This window comes from Papilio polytes, unplaced genomic scaffold (genome assembly GCF_000836215.1).
Source record: "Papilio polytes unplaced genomic scaffold, Ppol_1.0 DF824102.1, whole genome shotgun sequence".
Classification (NCBI taxonomy): Eukaryota; Metazoa; Arthropoda; class Insecta; order Lepidoptera; family Papilionidae; genus Papilio; species Papilio polytes.
The window spans coordinates 2433923-2453729 of NW_013525102.1; the positions used below are offsets into that span (position 1 = coordinate 2433923).

General features: G+C 34.8%; 1 protein-coding gene across 6 annotated transcripts in view; it reads right to left on the minus strand.

Moving 5' to 3' along the window:
• The window catches only part of LOC106099735 (neural-cadherin), a 253995-nt gene that overhangs the window by 208226 nt on the left and 25962 nt on the right, over positions 1-19807 (minus strand). For 4 of the 6 annotated variants that reach the window (XM_013278374.1, XM_013278370.1, XM_013278368.1 and 1 more), the window contains exons 3-11: positions 8281-8292; positions 7589-7890; positions 6753-6889; positions 6109-6325; positions 5584-5752; positions 4520-5370; positions 4206-4397; positions 2397-2587; positions 176-365 (exon numbers count right to left, since the gene is read on the minus strand). In XM_013278374.1, coding sequence (XP_013133828.1) covers positions 176-365; positions 2397-2587; positions 4206-4397; positions 4520-5370; positions 5584-5752; positions 6109-6325; positions 6753-6889; positions 7589-7890; positions 8281-8292 — 2261 coding nt within the window. Of the gene's footprint in view, positions 1-175; positions 366-2104; positions 2296-2396; positions 2588-4205; positions 4398-4519; positions 5371-5583; positions 5753-6108; positions 6326-6752; positions 6890-7588; positions 7891-8280; positions 8293-19807 lie in introns of all 6 variants that reach the window. The other 2 variants (XM_013278369.1, XM_013278372.1) reach the window with 2 other exon arrangements.

The window sequence follows — 19807 nt, forward strand, 5'->3', positions numbered from 1 at the left end:
GCGCGGTTATAAAATTTTAGGCGAACTTGTAAGAAACAAGATAAAAAAATATAAAAAATTGATAAATGTTCCTTTTTTTCTGTAACTCTCCCCCGTCAGCTATTGCTTTTTAGCTGACTCTGTCACTTTTATCTACAAAATTAATTACAAATTAAAGTAAATGTTCATATCTTACCTCCACTCGAATAGTCAAATTGTACTCTTTGATGCTTTCGTAGTCTAAAGGATGATTGACTTTTATATCTGCCCACGTGAATCCGTTATCAGATCTTTGTTGCAGGTAAAATGTATGAAACTTGTTTGTTTGAGCCGTAGAGCCGGGCATCAGGCGATAGAACACCGTCGGGTTATTCTCAATCCCAGAACTGAAAACATTACAAATCGATATAGTAAACTTTTATTGAGTATTTAATTTATTTATTTTACTACTTTAGGCACATGACGACATCAAATGCGAAATGATATGACTCTAATTTAATAGGGTTGGCAAAAGTACTCTAAACTCTACTCAAACAGAGTATAGTTAAAATAAAAATAAAAACTAATCAAATGCAGATGAAAAAACAAAAAAAGTATGAATAACATTAAATCTAAAGTTAACTTTGGTTTAAAAAATTAATGGAAATTTATGGATGACAAAGAAAATTATGATCGACGATTATCTTTAAAATACAACAACATACAAAATAATCACATTTTTAATTGCTAATGATCAAACGATTTTGCAGGGATTTATAAATTTCGATCTCTATTAGTATTCCAAAAAACAGTAAGAATGTTTTGAAGTCGCCTCGTGCCACATTTAAGTGCCTCTATATTATATTAGTTAAAGTGAGTTAGTATGGTTTCGTCTTTTTCAACATTTGTAAGTTTGAAATGTGTGTGTTTAGGACGCACGGATAGACAAATAGATGTGAACCAGGCCTGACACCAGTCGACACTCAGTGAGAGATGCACTATAAGGAAACAAAAATTAAATAATAATGCAAATACATCAATAGCACCTGCACGAAATAATGCACATACAACATGAGTTTTCTGAGGTCAATGATCACTATTTTATGCCCTGACTAAATTTAATGCTAAATTGAAATTTACCGAATTCTTTAGAATACCGTAACTGCTTTACAGCTTCACGAAATTATAATCACTAATATCCACGTAATTCTATCGATCGATTTCTAGAAATCATTAATGCTATATCCGCAAACAAAAGCCATTTTTATTTTAACTTAAATAATGCCTATAGCTTCTCAATAAGTTAACTGCAAATATTTAAAACCACAAAAAAAGTAAGAAGAGCAAATCAAATCAATGATGACTATAACTGAATTTATAGAATGCGTCACGGAACTAACGTAAAAAGGTTCTAAAGTAGATAAAATTAACAGTAGTCTTAATAGTTCAAAAGTATTAAAATGAAGATGTTTAAAAAAAAAAGTAAAAAAGCTAAAAAAAAAAACTGAAAAAAAAACAATTCAATGATAAATGATTGAACATTGCCACCTATACAATACTACGAAATAAACATTCATTGTTTATCTGACATGCTACTTTGATCCGTATGGAAAATGTAATAAAACTGGTAACAATATGACTGATGCACTTACGTCTCAGCCTACATGCATACGGATACATTACTTCGATACCTACCAATAACACAAACTGATACACACGTTGCTCAGAAACATCTGCATGTAATGATGTTAAAACATGACGATGTTTTTGAGCAACCGCACATATCTGTTATCCCGTACCATAAAAGCGTGAGCCCTTCTAAATGCACGCCGGTGATTTCAATTAAACCGCATGTGGTCGTGACGATGCGTTATTAATTAACGAACATTTACGTAACAATACTCATCACCAAGTGAGGTAAATAATAACGACATTTGATAACGCGCACGACGCACTAACACCCAAGGCACCGGCCCTCCGCGCTGCCGACCTCGACCTTTTCGGTTTCACTAACGATAGTGAAAGCGAAGGCGGAGAGGCCGGCAGGGCGGCGGGCTCGGAACGGGCGCGCGCGCCGCGGCGTCGCACACTGCGTGCAGGTGTCGGGGCTGCGTGCGGTGCCCGTGCCGAACAGTTAGCCACGCACCTTGCTTTAACGGACACCACTTTGGCACCGACGGGCAAATTCTCTCGAATGTAGATAGGTCCGTATACTGTGTGATCCCACACTGGGGGATTGTTCGCGCGATCCACTACGTCTATCTGGACCTCCACGGTTCTCGACAAGGGTGGAAAGCCCTTGTCTTGGGCCATAGCCTCCAACTTGTAAGTTTCTCGCTATTGGAGAAAGAGTCGATGGAAACAGACAAAACCACGTCGTTAGTAGTGTTAAGGAGTAGAGGAGCGGCGGGCCGAGGCCCGCTGCGCCTTATACCAACCTTGCTTTCACACTGGTCACTACGGTACCCACTGTGACATTCTCTTTGATGTGAACGGGGCCATACGTGGACATGTCCCAGATGGGGGGTTTATTGTTCCTGTCTACCACGTCTAATTCAACGTCCACGTCTGCAGAGGAGGGCGGGTCGCCTCTGTCGGAGGCACGCACGCGCAGTCGATACCTGTCCCGCTACAGATACACGGGTCAAAGGTCAGCGGGGACAAAACAAAACATAACATAACTCAAATATAAACACATAAGTACTCATCGCTAAGAAGAAATTAAAATAATAACAAAAAGAAATATTCTCTTTCAAAATAAAAGTATTAACTAGGTATTAGTTTTTAATGTAAACTTAACGAAAAATTAACACACATTCGTCGCCCACACATCCACAAAGCAAAACTAAAACAATAGAGGAAACAGATTTCACTACATAATAAGTATTGAATCCACTCACATCGTCTGCTGTCGCGTCCAAGCGTCTTTCGTACGTACTTACAGTTGAACATTTAGCCAATATCAGATGGTGCAAGAAATAAAATGGAAATAATATTGTTTACAGTATTATACACTCTCTTGTATGTACAATAAGGAAAAATATAAACTGTACATTATAATACTTTTATACAATAAAAACTAAACTAATTGAAAAATCAAATAAAACTTAAGGAAAAGCAGGCAAATGCATGCAGCTCTGCATACAAGACATGGCGGAAAGGTCAGCTTGTCATAGGAATGCTTAATGACCTCTTTATGACTACAACGAAACGACACTCATTAAAATGAATATATTACAAACGATGGACGTTACTTTTAACTGTACAAATTTTGAGAACGTTGCCCCTTTCACAGAAGGAATAATGTCACAACTGGCTAAATGGCCAAACTGCCTTGGGGGCAATCTGACCATTTCAAATATAAACTAACAATTATACAAATTATAACAATACTGGTGCCCTGTAAAAAATTATGATGATTATATTTAATGATATCATATGGAAATATATAGAATGTTCTGTAACATGAGTAGTCGTCTAGCGCAGCGTGGACTACGCGACGGCGCCGACGCGCGCCCGCGGCGGACGGGCCGCAGCGGGCGCCGGCCGGCGCGCGACAAACAAAACTTGAGGTTAGTAACAAAACATGTACGTACATATATAATTTATAGGTTTGTTCCAAAAGCGTAAGCTTCTCAAATTAATCATTCGAATATGTAATTAATAACAATAAAATAAACTTTGAAACTATTTTGTGCGAAATATACATATGTGCATTTACAGAAACTGTACATGTTTTAGAACTAAACGAATCTCAATAGTGAAATATTTACAGCAGTATTGTATTTAATTATAAATATTTTACACAAGTCTCTGTTATCGTTAAGTTAGTAGTTTATGCAAGATAGTGCTGCGGAAATAAATCTTAACGAAGATTTAGTGCGGAGCCGACGCTGGCGGCAACTCAAACTAATTGTGCTGCAAGAAGAACAAGCCCCCGGCGCGGCGGCCCCGCGCCCCCTTTGCCCCTGCGCACCCCCGAGCGCCCCCGGCGCCCCTCGGGCCGCCGTTCAATGGACAACTACTCCTCACAGCCAGGATTTACCCCTCTCCACAGCAATTTACAGCAGCAGACAATTTAGAACTATTTACATGTAAATAAACTTAAAGTGTGTGCCAATTGAATCCTAGGGTCTGTAGGTAGCACTCATCCACCAAACTTTATAGTTAGGTTGATCCCATTCACTCATCACTCGTAGCATTACACTTTGTGAATCAATGAACATGAATATTATAATAATACTTACGTCCAAAGGTTTTTTAAGTACGATCCAACCCGATTCGGGTTGAATTTCAAAGTAATCTATGTCGGCTGGATTATACGGCGCAGTTAATGTGTAAACTATTGCACCGTTATTGTCGGCGTCTTCATCGGATGCGGAAACCCTCAGTATATTAGTACCTATACTGGCGTCTTGTTTTACATTTTCCACATATTTCTGCAATATGTACAGTTTTTTATCAAATGTTAACTTAAGATTTCTAACTTATTGAAGCGAAATACTACTAGTGATTTCATGCATATTTGTGCGGAATCTAGTAAAAAGATATTTGGACTTACTTGTCGATCGAATAATGGAGGGTTGTCATTAACGTCAGTAATTTCTACTGTAAACGAGCAGACACCTTCCAACGATGGCTCGCCCTGGTCCGTAGCTTTTACTGTGACGGAAACAAATTTTCCATCGTCTCCCTCCCTATCGAATACCTTATTCGTGGAAACTTCGCCAGTTTCTTCGTCCACCGTAAACTTTGTACCTTTCTGGTTGGGTTGTTGCACAATTGAATACTTAACTTGCCCATTTACACCTTTGTCTTCATCAGTCGCGTGTACTTTTATAACAGGACTTCCATTTGGAGCACCCTCTTCGACTTTAGGAAAGTATGTTGGACAATCTTTGAATATAGGCTTGTTATCGTTTACATCCGTTATGAAAACAACTACAACAGCAGTAGACGTATGAATAGTCGTATCTCCGTTAACGCAACATGCTCCATCATCCATTGCCGTTACATTCAGTTCGTACTTATCCCTGTCCAAGGATATAGGTTTATTGTGGAGTCGAATTACTCCAGTGATTTCTTCAATGACAAATTGTCCAGAACTCGTCCCTCCACCGACAAATCCAAAGCGAACATTGTCACCATCCTTATCTGACGCTACAACTGTCGTTACTAATGTATTTGGCCCAGCGTTTTCGTCGACATTTGGTGTGTAAACTTGTTGGGAGAATTTTGGTTCTTCGTCATTTTTGTTTTTAGTGTAAACACGGACTGTGGCAGTTCCTGTTTTTGCCGGTTCACCCTTATCTCGAGCGGTAACAACAAATTCATAATATGCGTTGTTATTATCAGCATCCAGCTGCTTATTGTTTGTTATTATACCATTGTTGTCAACGGCAAAGTGGTCGTCTGAAAATTGGATAAAGCAAATTAAGTAAAAATCTACAACACACATCTGCAATTATAATTTGAACAATTTTACGAAAAATGGTCTATCAAAATATTGATGTAAAGTACATCGGAAGGAAGAGAATTGTAAGAAACCAGAAAGGATCTAACAAATTGCATAATTATAACTTTTTTTAATATCATGATTATTTTTTGTATATGATTCGAACGTACCTGATACTAAATATTCAATTTCTGCGTTCTTCCCGGAGTCAGCATCCATAGCTTTGACCTTGAGGATGCTGGTGCCTTTCGCGATGTCTTCGTCCACGTTGTGCGCCTGATAATCTGGCAGCTCGAACTTGGGCGCGTTGTCGTTCACGTCAGTCACGCGAATTGTTAACTGTAATTAACAAAACCAAATACATTAAGAATTAGCTTCAAACTGTTATCTTAAAACAAAATGTAATGTATTCGCAAGCAAAACTTTCTATTTCAGAAGTTCGCAAAAGTTGAACAATTTATTTAAAATTGTTATTTGATAACTCATGATGGGAAACTGATGCAAAAGTAGGTAGTCATAATACTATGACCACTTACGTTAACCAAGTAATACTGTAGTAAATGTTATTATTCAATTCTACCCACAATTTCTCATGCGTGTCTTAAACGTCCATGTCTTATGGTATAGTTCCCGAATATGAACAGAGAAAAGGTATTATATTTTTTTTTCTTTAAAAGTATTAAATAGATATTAACCTCAACAGAAGTGGAGAATCCACCGGAGTCTTCAGTGGCGGTAACAACCAGGGAGTACACGTGCGGCTGGCGCAGATCCTCGAAGTCCAGTTCCTTCGCAAGCTTCACGATTCCCGAAGTCGGTCCGATGTTGAACGTGCCCGCGCCTTGCCCTTGGGCTTTCAGTGTGTAACGAATCTCTCGATCCGCGAATGATTTCGCTTTCACAGATATTATACTGGAATGAAAATAAATATCGAATTAGGACACTATTGAAAATACAATTATTAAATATTTATCCGTAATATAATAATACAACTGCCAACACAAAGGAAGTATCTACCCTTCTATCTTATCTGTCTTAAGAAACGAACAAAATAAAGTTTGTTCTTCCTAATGCATTGGATGAAATTATCATGCGCATAATGGTGAAAAAAAATATCATAACGGATTCCAACAATAAATGTCAATTCCTAATTTTTAACCTCAATAAATATTCACTAAAATTTGAAACATTTCGAAAGTATGTCGCGCAAAGGTATACTCCGTGTCCAACATAAACAGACACTTTCAGTGTGAAACTCAAACGATTTTATGTTCCAAAAAGCGGCCGGAGAAAAGTGTCAAACAAATAAACATCACATATAGAGCGTGAATGCACTTACTCCGAATCTTTCTTTTGGTTCTCGGCTATCTCTGTTTCATAGTTTGAGAGATAAAACTGCGGCGCGCGTTTTCCGCCCACAATGCTCAGCCTTTCCTCCGGCGTGGATTGAAACCGCCTCTCGTCGACACGGCCACTCTGAAAAAATATAACGTTTTGTTACTACGAGTATACAATCAATTTAGAATTACTATGCTCTTGTTGCACGAACACTTAATCATAGTAATGGATCGGTAGTTTTATAACAACTGAATATGAACTAATAAATTAATATTAATCTATACTTCAATACTAATATTATAAAGAGAAAAGATTTGGTTTATTGTATGTATTAAAATAACTTAATGTTCCATTATCAAGATATGTTAACACTAAATAACATAGGCTATATTTTTACAATCTTAATTTCACGCGGGTGAAGTCGCGAGCAACAGCTAGTAAATATATTAATTCCATTCTATGAACCCATTTTAATCAATATTAATGTATTTAATACAACATTAAAAACATTACGTTAATTTATTGTTAATCATTTTTAACATTTTCATAAACACTTTCAAGATTTTTTAGGACGTGACTTTAATATCTTGTAAAATTATAATAGACTAGTTTTTAATCTGATCCAATTAGCATAAAAAGATTTAAAATAAAGTTTAAGGACTTGTCCCACCACTAGCTGATAGAGGCTCAGATAGCTTAAAAATGACGTCACTGTCAGATAAGTTAACAAAATCCGATATCTCCATCACACATATTAGATGTCGGATCGTTATCAGACAACTTATGAATTTGGTAGGACTGACAGTTACACAATTTAATAAGTATGCATATGCTCACCTGATCTTCGGCCTTGACATACAGCACGTATTCCATATCTAATTGGAATGGGTCCGTTCCCCTCGTGCGGACGACGCCCGACCTCTCGTCCACTTCAAATCGCCCTCCTGTCCGGTCTCTGACGATGAAGTAGTGAATGTTGTGATCCGTGTCCGGATCTCTGGCTTGTAGAGTGAACACCGGGGTGTTAGGAGCCGCATTCAGTTGCACGACTGTTTGCATCGGTAGAGGTCGATTGATGAAGTACGGAGGCTCGTCGTTAACATCCTTCACGTGAATGATCACCCGTTGATTGTCCGTGTCTGGAATTTGCAGGTTATTTTATTTAAAAAAAAAAGTCTCCAACATTTAAAACAAAGTGTATGTAAAAATAAATTCAATCTGTTGTGAAAATACACTATAAATGTATAACACATATTTGAAATTTCACGCAACTATTCTAGTTAACTTTTTAACAATGTAGCTAAGGTATTTTATGCCGCGTTTTATGCAGAGAAAGGAAATGTTAAAACGTGCATTTCGCTGGCTAAATGCGTACATGAATCTGGTTATATGCATTGCTGCTATTCAGTTAGACAGTGGAATAAGAATTTATATTATTCTACACAATTTAAAGTAAATGGCCTGTTGACAGATATGGAAATAGATTTATTTTATAACGTAGTTGATAAGTTAAATACAATGATACTTACATTTCAAAGCCACTGGTAAGGTAAGCGTGAAAAAAATATATTTAAATAAGTTAGTGGGTATTTATACATAAAACTATACAATTACACAACATAGAAATTGTTACTTCTTTTGTATTTTACAAATAACAAAAGAAGTAAGCATTATTATTTTATATAATACTGTTGTTTTTTTTTTAATGTGAATTAGGAATTATCAAAACTTATGTAGATAGTTTATTAGTAAAATATAGATATTGAGTGTCACAGACAAACCGCCAAATAAACGAAAATTTTAATTTATCTTTTTTTAATATCACAAGTATATTTAATATGAATAAATACGAGGTTACAAACATCATCATTACTAAACGTAGGCAAACTTTTACTGCTACACCGCTTCCGCCTACGGGACGTTTTAGTAATCCCCGAATATAAAAGTTCAACCGGGATAACCATTTTAGTTGATCCACCGTAATTAGTGTTTAATTAAAAAATATCCCACTTTAAATTTGCTATGACACTTTTCGATTTCTTATTATTATTGTCTCAAGCTTATTACTAAATATCTGTTAACTTTTTTTAACAATTTTGGTATATTCTTAAAAGTTATTTGTTAATCTGTGTTATTTAACAGTACTATTTATCTTTATTTAAAACAATATTGTTAAGAAAATATTAGGAAACGAGAGGAATAATGGGCGTTCAGTCGCCAACAAACTCAGTGTTATATATTTGCGTTCTCGCAATGGAGTTCAGTTTATGTGTTTTAAAGTAATCTACAAGTATTGTTAATATGGCCGTCCGTCTACAAATAAATCATTTGTGTCGAAATATCTAACATATCTTTGCAAGAAAATGAGCTTAAACAACTATAACAAAACGAGATGTCTACTTAGAGAAATGCAGGACGGCAAACACTCATGCTAATTGGGTGAGTAAATATAATTTAATACATAATACCGACTGACAACAATATGGGCGAATTCGTTTTGCATTTAGGCCAGAGATTTTGGACGACGGCCAAAATTGTACGTACATACATTCATTATTAAACGTGGGAGACTATTTGTTTTGAGACCGCGTCGCGTCGCAAATCTCTTCGTTTACTGATCATACGTGTTCAGTTTATCTTAAAATGTAGTTAAACACGTCTGCGACGAAATTTCAGAACAACAACAATCAAAGTAGGTACTAAACGAATTAAAACAATAATAAGTATAACGACGGCTCTTGATTTGGACTGTCAGCTGTGATAAGCTAGTGAGCATTTTTTATATAAAAATGGGGCAAATGAGGCACTAACATCAGACAAAAGATGGTTGCCCGCCTTTGCCTTTGCCTTTATTATAATTAAAAGTTTGGATTTTTTATGCATCCACTTTTAATGGTATTGCAACATTAGCGAAACGTAAAGTAATATAATTTAAATAGACCAGGTTAGATGAATCTATTAAAACATCATAATTTTAATAAAACAGTTCAAGACACGTTTTCAAACTTGAAATTACGAAGCTATAATTTAATAACTTGCAATATCAACACGTTCCGAGTTTCCACGTATTTCAATTCCCAGAAACATTGCTACGAAATGTGCAGTTCATGAATATTCCCGAAACTTTTATTAACAAGTCGTATGTATCGGTATGCTTTTGTTTTTAGTTTTTTTTTTGGTTTTTACTATCGCCCATGTCAAGTAAATTTTTTTTTTTTTCATTTCAGTTGTACTGTAAGTTTTAGAAAAACATACTGGCTGATAAATATATTTAAAGTACACTTTATTGTATTTAAAGCATAATTTGATCGTATTATAACTAACTTTTATATTAAAGTCTAACCGGTCAGGCGAACGCTAAACTAGGTCGTGATGCAAAAAGTAATATTAACAAACCATAATACAGTTGCTTGTTTCTCTAAAAATCTTAATTATAAATGAAGAAAATCCCACATACTTCTGCTGTAATTACGTTGTAAATGTACGCTGTAAATCCATCATAAACTTTCGCATTTATTATGTTACTATATGATGAAAAAAAATACTGCTAATTATGATAAACTGTTTTTTTTTTCTAGAAACACCAAACAACTCGCATACCGTAGTAACGTGATCGCGAACGTTTTAAGTCATCACGTATTCAATTTATGTGGGTTAAAACGTACGATCCATGTTATCCATTGGTATTTATTATTTATGGGTTAATTGGGTATCTGACGACACGCAAAAAGGTTTATCATATTGATTTTTGTGAATACCTACAGGGTATCGTTAAATCTTACATTCAATTACAAACAATAATGTTTAATGTTTTTACAAAACATTTTTTATACCTTTTAGATATGAGAATTTTAATCTCGAACGTAATTAGAAATAACTAGTTTTGTCTGATAAATGTAAACTCTTCTATTTTTCTCCTACTCTACCATAATATAATATTTTATATCCTCCTGGGTATAGAATTTAAGTGACATTTAAAAATACATCTTTAAATAAGTCTTTCAGAATTTTAATACACCCTGTATCGTCTTAACTTTGCGGCTGGCAGTTTCTATACATCCTGTATCCTCAAAAATTTAATATGAACCTGAGGTTAGTGGAGCGTGGTCGCTGCATCAGATCCAGCATGCAGTTGGCATCTCGCCAGTGCTATTGATAATATTTGCCATCGCCCGGATAAAAATGCCCCTTTTAACATCAGTTATTGTCGTCTAGGAATTGAAATGTCACAATTTACTCTTCTAAATTAAATACCTGTAACTTTTACTAACTTAAAAACATAATCTTCGATTAACGATATGTGTTGTCGATTAAGCTATATTGTATTATATTATATTTATGCCACTTATTATATTTGAAAATAACGAATGTCAAAATTCCTTGTGTTATTATCTCAAAAGAGATTTTACCTACTCCTAGTGTTGTATAGGCCCTGGTAGAACTTTCGGGTTTTATGTGAAACGTCTAGATCAGATAAGTTTAAAAATGTAATAAATTTTTAATATCCTTTTATAACCTCAAATAATCCTTGTACAATGTTATTAAAGCTTTAAAAATATTACCCAGAATCAAGGTTCTTAAGATAATTAATATTCGTTATCATTTAATAAGTTTTTACTTTTAACTATCTCGCTATTCCAAGCTGTTTATTACCTTTTTTATTTATTTGAAAAATATTACAATTTTAATTAATACTAATGTCTATAATTTAAAATTAAATAGACAAACAATTATTCGAAAAAAAAATTCAATAAATGAATACTGTCTGCATTAAATTCGTAGTAACTTTGTTACATTTTTATTTAATCGCTTTTCAGGATCAATCAAACAAAATCAATATCGAAAATTCAATTTTGATTCCTTGATTGCGAGAACAGAGGCGTAAATGACACTCGTCTGTGCCCGTGAAATACGGCAGGTTTTAATATCGTGTGTAGAGGTGTGAGGGAAGGTGGTAGAGGGATGAAACTTTAGAGTTGTGATCGAGGGGTTGCTAGGGGGAGGGGGCAAACATCTCATCCCATCGTACAGTCTAGTAGTACGCATGCGTATACTACAGCCGCGTGCTCGCCTCGTGGCCACGACGGCCATGCCGAATGAAACTTGACGATACTAGAAACTACGACTGCATAACGTAAATACTATATGTTATGTACTCTTTTTTATTTATTTTACCAATATCTAATTGAACTCTATGTATGTCTATAAAATTATTATTTCTGTTGTAATTGAAATGCAATTGTTAATTTAACAATTTTTGCGAATTCATATATGTAGTCTACGCGATTATAAAAGTATTCCCTTATCAATGTCCCTTCTCGGTTTACGTAGCAATTTGCTCACGATATACAGAATAATCCTATCATATATGCATTACAATATTTACTGTTCCTGAAGGGTAGTTTTGAAGTGATGCGCTCCAATACAGCTTACAATGTGAGCTTGGTGCGCCGCCTCAGGATGAGGTTGTGAAACTTCAATAAGTTTAATACAAGCTTATGCTATTACTATTATGTTTTTATTGAGAGTTTATCTGATGTTTTGATTAAATCTTATGACATGTTTCGCAACACATGGCCATATCTAAGCCCTATTTTCCACTAATATTGATAAGAAAATTTTTTATAAGTAATCTTTGAATTTTAGCAAGAAATATCAAAAGGTTGTAATAAAATCATCTCTCTACCATTAATTTAGAAAGACTTAAATACCCAAGAGAACGTTTCTCATTTCCAAATCCATAAATCTCGAAGATTCGGATGTCACTTCCTTAGAAAGTAACATAATTACCTAATCAATATCCTTCAAACATTTGGAATATCTTTATTAGGATTTAAAAAACGTTTTTTTAAAGCAAATCTTACATCTTCGCAATTTATTATAAAATTCGAATCAATCTAACCACGTAAAAGTTTGCCATAAAATTAATAAGTGAATATTTTTTACTCTAAGTCAATTAGTACAAGTAAAAGATATATTTGGCGGTTACGTCTACGAATTAGTTACCAAATTTCTTTTTTCCGTCGTTGTAAATTCTTTAGACATACCTGAAACGAACAAAATTTCTTATTAATTATAAATTGTTAAAATTAAAACTTAAACTATGTAATTTCTTAACTTGATAGTGCAAATATTGTGACATCGTATTTTACTACAAAGTAAAGTTATTTCCTAAAAACTTGTTCATATAAGTAATGAAGGTAATAGAATCTTATACAACACAGGCTTTTCCAAAGCATACTTAGTATCTCAAGTAACTTATAGCTAAACATTAGTGACATAATAGCTTAATTGCAACATAAAGTGTACCATATAAGTTAAGTCTTTCGAGCTCATTTGTAACACTAGAAACTTTAAGAGACACTTCATCTTTGTCGTTTCATAGGATCAAGTTGCACAATACAATGTGTCTTTAACACAACTTATCGAAATAAAAAAGTAAAACAAAATTAGATACAATTAAAATACATAATAAGTGAACATCAAACAAAAATAACATAAGTAAATATAGGTAACTAAAAGTGTATGCACACATGTAAACGAGATGCAAGCAAACACTTCACCCAATCACTCAAGCTCTGTGTAAATACAAGATGGAAACGAACGTCATGAAAATTTAACGGGCGTTGATTGAGGATCGGAAATAAAAGTTTGTAGTGACACAGCGAACCGAACGTATTGATTCTACGAAGAATTTCCGCAATCGAAAAATTGTTTTAATTAATTTTGTTTCTCGATAGTTAAGTGTTTGAATTTTATGCATAGGTTTCAATAATTGCGATACTTTAATAAAAACATCGATATCGTATGTATTGAAAAACATCGATTGAAAATTATAATTTGCATTGAAGTAAATTCCAAACTAATCCAAGATTATTGCAAACAAGTTTTGGAATAATCGAAATGTGTTTATTCAACACAATTATATTGATCACTTTTAACGACTTATTGAATATTTTGTAACTGGCAAGTAAAGATTTTAGGAACCATACCATAAAAATATTAACATAATATTTCGAGCACGCTTATATTTTAGTTATATCCTTCCGCCATCTTTAAGACATTATCCCTACTTAAATTCAGGAGGGTCTAAATGACACGAACGTGCTCCGTTTATAAATCAAACCGCTTGCTCTCAGGTATAGTAAAAGTAATGCTAGTTTTACACGTGTTTTAAACGACAAGACTACAGTACTGCTATTGTTTGAAACTGTAAAAAGTGTACAGTTTTATCCTACAGTGTTTAACTAGCTTTAGGTAAAACTGTTAGCTCATGTTTACGGTCACCGATTATATTTTCCTCAAAGCTTTAATTACGTAATAACGTTGCCCTTCTATAAAACGGTAGCGAGCAAATCGTTACCGCAACAGAGCTCTGTAAAATTATATCGTACTCGGTCAATGAACAAACATTTACGTTAGTTATTGGATATATGTCCTGTGATTACAAATATAACGGACCGTAAACCGAGAAATGGAACGTTAGCGTCAAAATTAGAGCCGCCAAATGACTCTAATTAATGTTTAACCAGGTCGTGTGGAATTTGCACACGACACTTATTTTTGAATAAAATTGTCTAACATATACCTATCTATTGTAAAACCAAAGCCACGTGGTTCTTTTTTTAATTTCGTATTGAATATTTATCTGATGGTTAAAAATTAAAAGGCGTATCTGCAAAACAATAACCAGTACTAATCTATATCCTGCAGCGTAATTACTCAGTACTAATCTATATCCTGCAGCGTAATTACTAATTACTACTAGCTAGTCTCTTATCAGATGATTAAAAAAAAAACAAAAGGAAAACTAATCATAAATTCAAAAAAGCTTAATGAAAAATCGAAAGAACAATCAACGCCACGCGAAATCTATTACAAAGAAAACGCTATGTAAATAATTGTATAGAACATCGCGTGTTGCGGTCAATTTGTCGGGTCATTTGACAGCGGCTGTATGGAATACGGGCTGCTACTATAAGGGCAATTAAAATAGCAGTGCAGGGCTTCGTTAGTCACGATAGTACCTACCCGGCCGACAATAAAGCCCTACGATTACATTTCATTCATTTATTAAACTAAATTACTTAACACATTCGATTTGTAACTAAACAATCGTCTCATGATGATTGTACTGGGTACTTTTTAACACATCAAATCTCTTCTAAGAAAATGTAATTAACAAAATACACATAAAAACAACCACAGATTTATTTCGAAGAATTGGTAACGGATAATTTCAATTAAAATAAAATACTTTAATTAATTCAAAATGGCCACCTAAAATTCTTTTTATTCTTTTGCATTCAGCGAATAGTAAACGCGACTGTGAAATAGAATTCCAGATGGGAAAGAATTTATTGCAGGAGGCTAGATAGCGATGCTATCCAGGCAGTCAAAGGCGACCGAAAATAGCGCGGTCGGGGCCCGAGGCCGAAAAGCGTACCCCGGGGAGCCTAGCCCGTCGAAGACCGACAGTGGAATTTTCGTTTAACGGCGCAGCGCGATAAAACCTTTACACATATTATTGTATGTTTGCGTAATCCTTCTAACTCCATGGTAACAAATTGTATCGATTATTGGGGTACACGCAACATTGACCGGCCTCCATTACTTTGTCCTGTTTTGCGTTTGGTAGACCTTCTTACTTATTCATAGCTTTAATAAATGTATTATCTTACTAATATTAAAAATGCGTAATTCTAGATGGATGGATGAATGTTTGTTAGAGTATGTAGCCTAAACGGCTGTGCGAATCGACTAAATTTGGCATAGATGTATACTGGTAAATGTGTAGATAGATAGAACACATTACTGTGGGCTCACTTTTATTTTTTTTTAATTCCCCGCAGACGGAGTCTTGGGCGAAAGCTAGGACTTTAATCTTACTAATCTTGCTTCTTACTAATATTATAAATGCGAAAGGATGGATGGATGGATGTTTGTTAGAGTTTGTAGCCTAAACGGCTGAACAGATCTCCATGAAATTCGGCATAGATGTAGAGCATAGTCTGGAAGAACACATAGGCTACTTTTTATCCCGGAAATAGTTGCAGTTCCCGAGGAATGCATTGATTTTGTTTTTTAATGTTTACTTGATAATTCTGCAACGGTTCAACATATCTTATTGAAATTTGGTACAGATATAAAACAAAGTCTGGGGCACACATGGGATAAGGTTCGTGCCCGAAAAATGTCAGGTTTCCGAGGGATACGCAGTTTTTTGTTATTTACATATTTACTTGATAAGTTCGAAGTAACTAAACGCAACTTATTGAGATTTTGCTTGTATATAGAACATAGTATGGTGTAACACATGGAATACTTTTCATCCCTGAAAATTTTAGGTTCCCGAGGTATGTGTTTTTTTTATTATTTTCATATTAACTCGATAACTCCGCAGCGGTTAAAAATGTTTTACTGATATAAAGCACAGATATAGAAGAAAGTCTGTAATAACATGTGGGATACTTTCTATCAGGGCAGAATGTCGCGTTCCCGAGGGATATGTAGTTATTTGTTATTTACGTATTTACACGATAATTCCGAAACAGCTTAACATATCTGATTGAGATTTTAAACAATAATATAATATACATAGTTTGTAATATCTCATGGAGTGCGTGGTTGCATGTGTTGGCAGAAAAAAAAGGTTACATGCCATTGCAAGGGGATTCAGATAGTGTCAGGAGTTTGAAGTTGGATTCTGGTAGATTAAAGGAGTTGCAAATATTAGCAGGTGGTTGAAGATAGTAACAGGTTGTTCACCTCAGGTTCAGGAAGTTGAAGGTTAAGTGCAGGTAGATGTAGATGATTGCATGGAGATCCTGTTCGTTTAACGTGGTTTCTGTTAGTTGTGTGTGATTTAAATGTGAGTGCAAGAGGATGCTGGTGGATGCGGGTGATTGAGAGTAAGAGCTGGTGGATACAGATGATTTAATGGAGATCCTGTTCGATTAAGGTACTTTCTAGTAGTTGTTTGATTTTAAAGTGAATTCAAGTGGAAGTTGGTGGATTCGGGTGATTTAGGGGAAGCTGGTGTATGGAGGTGGTTTTAGGGAGACCCTGTTCGATTAAAGTGGTTTCTGGTAGTTGTGGTTTAAATACATAAAAGCGACACCTAACATTGTAAGCTTTGTTCCATTTAAAGCCTATTAAACTTATAATTCGAACAAAAAAAATGATTTTTAATTGAATAATTTTAGCTACGTTATATGGTTACAACCTAAGTATATGAAACGAGTATTATATGTATTTAATAACCGCAACATGTTAGCAGTTATGCAATACACAAACTCAAAGGAACGTAGAAATATCGTAGACAATACTTGACGCCTACATAACGGCCGCTGAACAATGCTCACGACTGTTATATTTACTCCAATGGCTGAATTTACTGAGCGCACCGACAATAGAAACATAACTGATACACCATAAAAACACTGAATGTGCCATATATCACCGATATGTACAAAAACATAACTTCAGTTCATATACTCTGTATGGAGACGGGCTTGGAATCAAAAGTTTATCCCTGACAATAAGTCTCTTCTGGTAAGAAAAATCTTCTAAAAACATAGTATAATCCGTCGCATAAGTTCTAAAATTAAATACAATAGATGGAAAAGTGAAAATATCAAAACAATAGATATTTTTAATAAAAAGGAGAAAACGAGCGGCGAGAACAACGCCTATGTATTATGATATCCGCAACACCAGAGGAACTACAGATGCGTTGGCGGCCTTTGAGGAAATAATAGGATCGCTTCTCGAAAGACCCTTAGTTTTATTTGTTTCTATTTAAATTTAGTTATGGTTACATGATTTAAAATATTTGGTGTAAGCCATGAAATGTATCACTCAGATAACACCTGTAGCACGTGTCTGAACCGTAATCTATTATAGGTAACTTGTTACATTGTATTAGCTACTCGACGATAATCACCAATCATTGGTAGTGGCATCAAAGAAATTACTAAGCCATAAGTCCGAAGTGGCCTATCATTAATTACTATTATATTGGAGTGAGACTATCCGCTTGTGTCTACGATTACTAAGGTACAAATTACGTCATAGTTTACGTCACATTTTCAATCGCTTGATAATAATCTGTTTATAACCTTGTTTTATAAATTGATCTAAATTAAATAATTTAAGGGGTAAACATTTAAAGATACAACTAAATTGTAAGAAAACATGCCGTGACAACTACAGATTCAATTTAGAATTTCATTTGCTATCTGTTATAACAAGAATAGAAGGTCAAAGCGATAAACGTAAACCTAGGGGTTTGATGTAGGCGTGGGAGTTATTTCGTGAGCTCGGGAAATTGATTCAGTAGCGAAAAAGCAAAGCAAAAGCATTGAGACAGTTTCATTACAGCGATGTCCGGCGGCGCACGGTTCAATGTCCGGTGCGCTCTATTTTTAACACATTGCCTCTGTACAAACGCACTGCACACGTGCTGTACCCACAATGAATATTTTACAAACTTGCGCGTTGACCTTTGAACTGTTAAAAATCTTAATGTGTTAATACGTTTGTCTATTAACGTGATTATCGATTTGGAATCTCATTATAACACTTACTGTGTGAAAAAAAATTGAGATTTTTTAATTTCAAAGAGTATCATTAAGAAAGAAAAATATTTTTGGTTCTTAAATTGTAAAGATAACAAATTTGTAGGTACACAAAATAATGTAATATGCTCTACAAATTTCGGATATTGATTTCCTATTCCCCCGTTTGCCGGCAGTTTCAGTAGGATTAAGAATAGGGAATATATCGAATCAGCTATAAGCACTTTGTGTGCAAGGGGAAGACTGTAAAAGTTTGCGAACTCGCTGCGCTAAAATCAATAATTTCGTCTCACTCGTTGCTACGAATACGGTCTACGATGCAGTTTAACTTCAACGGTATTAATAAATAAGAAGTAATAAGTTTAGTGTTATTATTGACTTGTACTGGAAGACTAGTTTTGGTATAGGTCATGTACTTCAGTCTATACTTATATTATAGAGAGAAAAGATTTGGATTTTTGGATTTCTGTATGTATTGAAATAACTCAAAAACTACTGAACCGATTTCAATTTTTTTTTTAATTCACGCATACGAAGTCGCGAGCAACAGCTAGTAAATAATAAATTTAAATGTAAATAATTATAAAGTATGCTAAATTACACTAAAAATTCAACGCTAAATAATCTACAATAGTAATAAATATGTTTTTTTGTTCGAATATAACTTAATACCAGCTTTAGTCGTAGGATTTTATATTCAAGACTGTAACATGTCCCCAATATCAAGCGAGGGAAAAAGCAACTTCCTAAACTCATCAGTTGGGGCGCGGAGCACGCCCGCGAGCTTTACTTGCGCAAAAACTTTCTTATATATCGCGACAACTACCCGCGGCTACGGGAATATCACAATGGCCGCCATTATAGCTTCAGCTTTTGCTTTATGACGGCCCGCATCCTATGTTCATATTTTATGTCAGTAAATATTTAAGGAAGTAAAATTACTACGAGCTTTTTACCAAGCTCGGCTATTCTGATAAATATTAATACGCCCAATGTTGGTAAAGAACTAAATCCACGTCAAATTATGATAAGAGAGAACTCTTACAAAAGTAAATATATTGTACTATGTACCTTAATTAAATTAACATTTAGAACGTGCGCAAATTCGTAAAGAAATAAGAAATATTATTTAAGTTTTGCCCGCTCACATACGAAAGCATTTTGCAGGTATCATTGCGAGTCATTGGGGTGTCTAGCGCGCGTCCTTTGTAGACGTCGCAAAAGTGCCTTTGCACTATGTATGCGAGCAACGACGCGTCGTGTGAATAGGATTCCCCAACCCTTCGTCGTTCAAATCTCTACATCCATTTTGAATAATACAAGTTATTACTTTCAAGTCAAAATTTTCATTAAAAACATAACAATCTTCTAAACGCTAAAAACGGGAGATAGGTATTATATAATGCAAATTCTTATTTCACTTGTACGCTCTACGGTCCATGTGGCATTATGATAAGCTTTAAAAGTAGAAATGCAG